General features: G+C 63.5%; 1 protein-coding gene across 1 annotated transcript in view; it reads right to left on the reverse strand.

Annotated features, from left to right (window-relative positions):
- The window catches only part of AQP8 (aquaporin 8), a 7,546-nt gene that overhangs the window by 4,915 nt on the left and 1,831 nt on the right, over nt 1-800 (reverse strand). The window contains exon 3 of the mRNA XM_005862036.2: nt 574-725. Within this exon, the coding sequence (XP_005862098.1) occupies nt 574-725 (152 nt within the window). The remainder of the gene's footprint in view (nt 1-573; nt 726-800) is intronic.

Below are 800 nucleotides of genomic sequence, written 5' to 3' on the forward strand. Positions count from 1 at the left end.
GGGAAGGAAGAGGGACTGAGACAGAAAGGGAGGGAAGGAAGGAGAGAGGGAGGGAGGGAGGGACAGGCCTACGGAGGGACACAGGGAGGGAGGCAGGTGCTATGGAAATTCTGGGACAGAAAGGAAGAGCCAGACTTCTTGTTGGGATGAGAGGATTCCATTGGGAAGTTGAATTGAACTCGAATCGAAGGCGGAGAACTCGGGTTAAGGGCAAGCTGGGCAACACACCGAGAGGTGAGCTCGGGGCTTTGGGAGGAGAACTGTGTTCCCCCGGCAGCCCAGGCAGCGCTGGGTGGGCCGCCTGTGACTGAGTGAGTGGCTGAGCGAGTGGATGGGTGAAACATGTGGAAACATTAGGACCAGCAAACCCGCTGAAAGCCAGGAGCGGACTGGGAGGGAAACCGCTGGTGCGGAACTTGCCTCCGCTGTCCTGGGCTGTCCAGACGCGGAGAGAGCGGGGTGGGTTTGGAGTGAACCAGTGCCCCCCTCCCACCCGGTCCCACTGGAGGAAACAGGCAGAGTTGGACAGTCCCCACCCCCGCCCCCAGCAGCCCCCCCGAGGGGATCACCCACCTTGGCCAGGGAGGCCCCGAGCAGCCCCCCGCACAGCTGGGACACCCAGTAGGGAAGCAGCATCGTCAGGTTGAGGCCTCCGACCAGCATGGCCGCCAGGGACACGGCAGGGTTAAAGTGTCCACCGCTGTCACCCAGAAGCAGAAGGAAGTCATGAGGCCAAGGCGCAGGCTGTGCCGAGGGGACGGGTCCCAACCAGCCCCCCAGGCCGGCCCTGCACGTAGGGG

The sequence above is a fragment of the Myotis brandtii genome, unplaced genomic scaffold (assembly GCF_000412655.1).
Source record: "Myotis brandtii unplaced genomic scaffold, ASM41265v1 scaffold158, whole genome shotgun sequence".
NCBI classification, from domain to species: domain Eukaryota; kingdom Metazoa; phylum Chordata; class Mammalia; order Chiroptera; family Vespertilionidae; genus Myotis; species Myotis brandtii.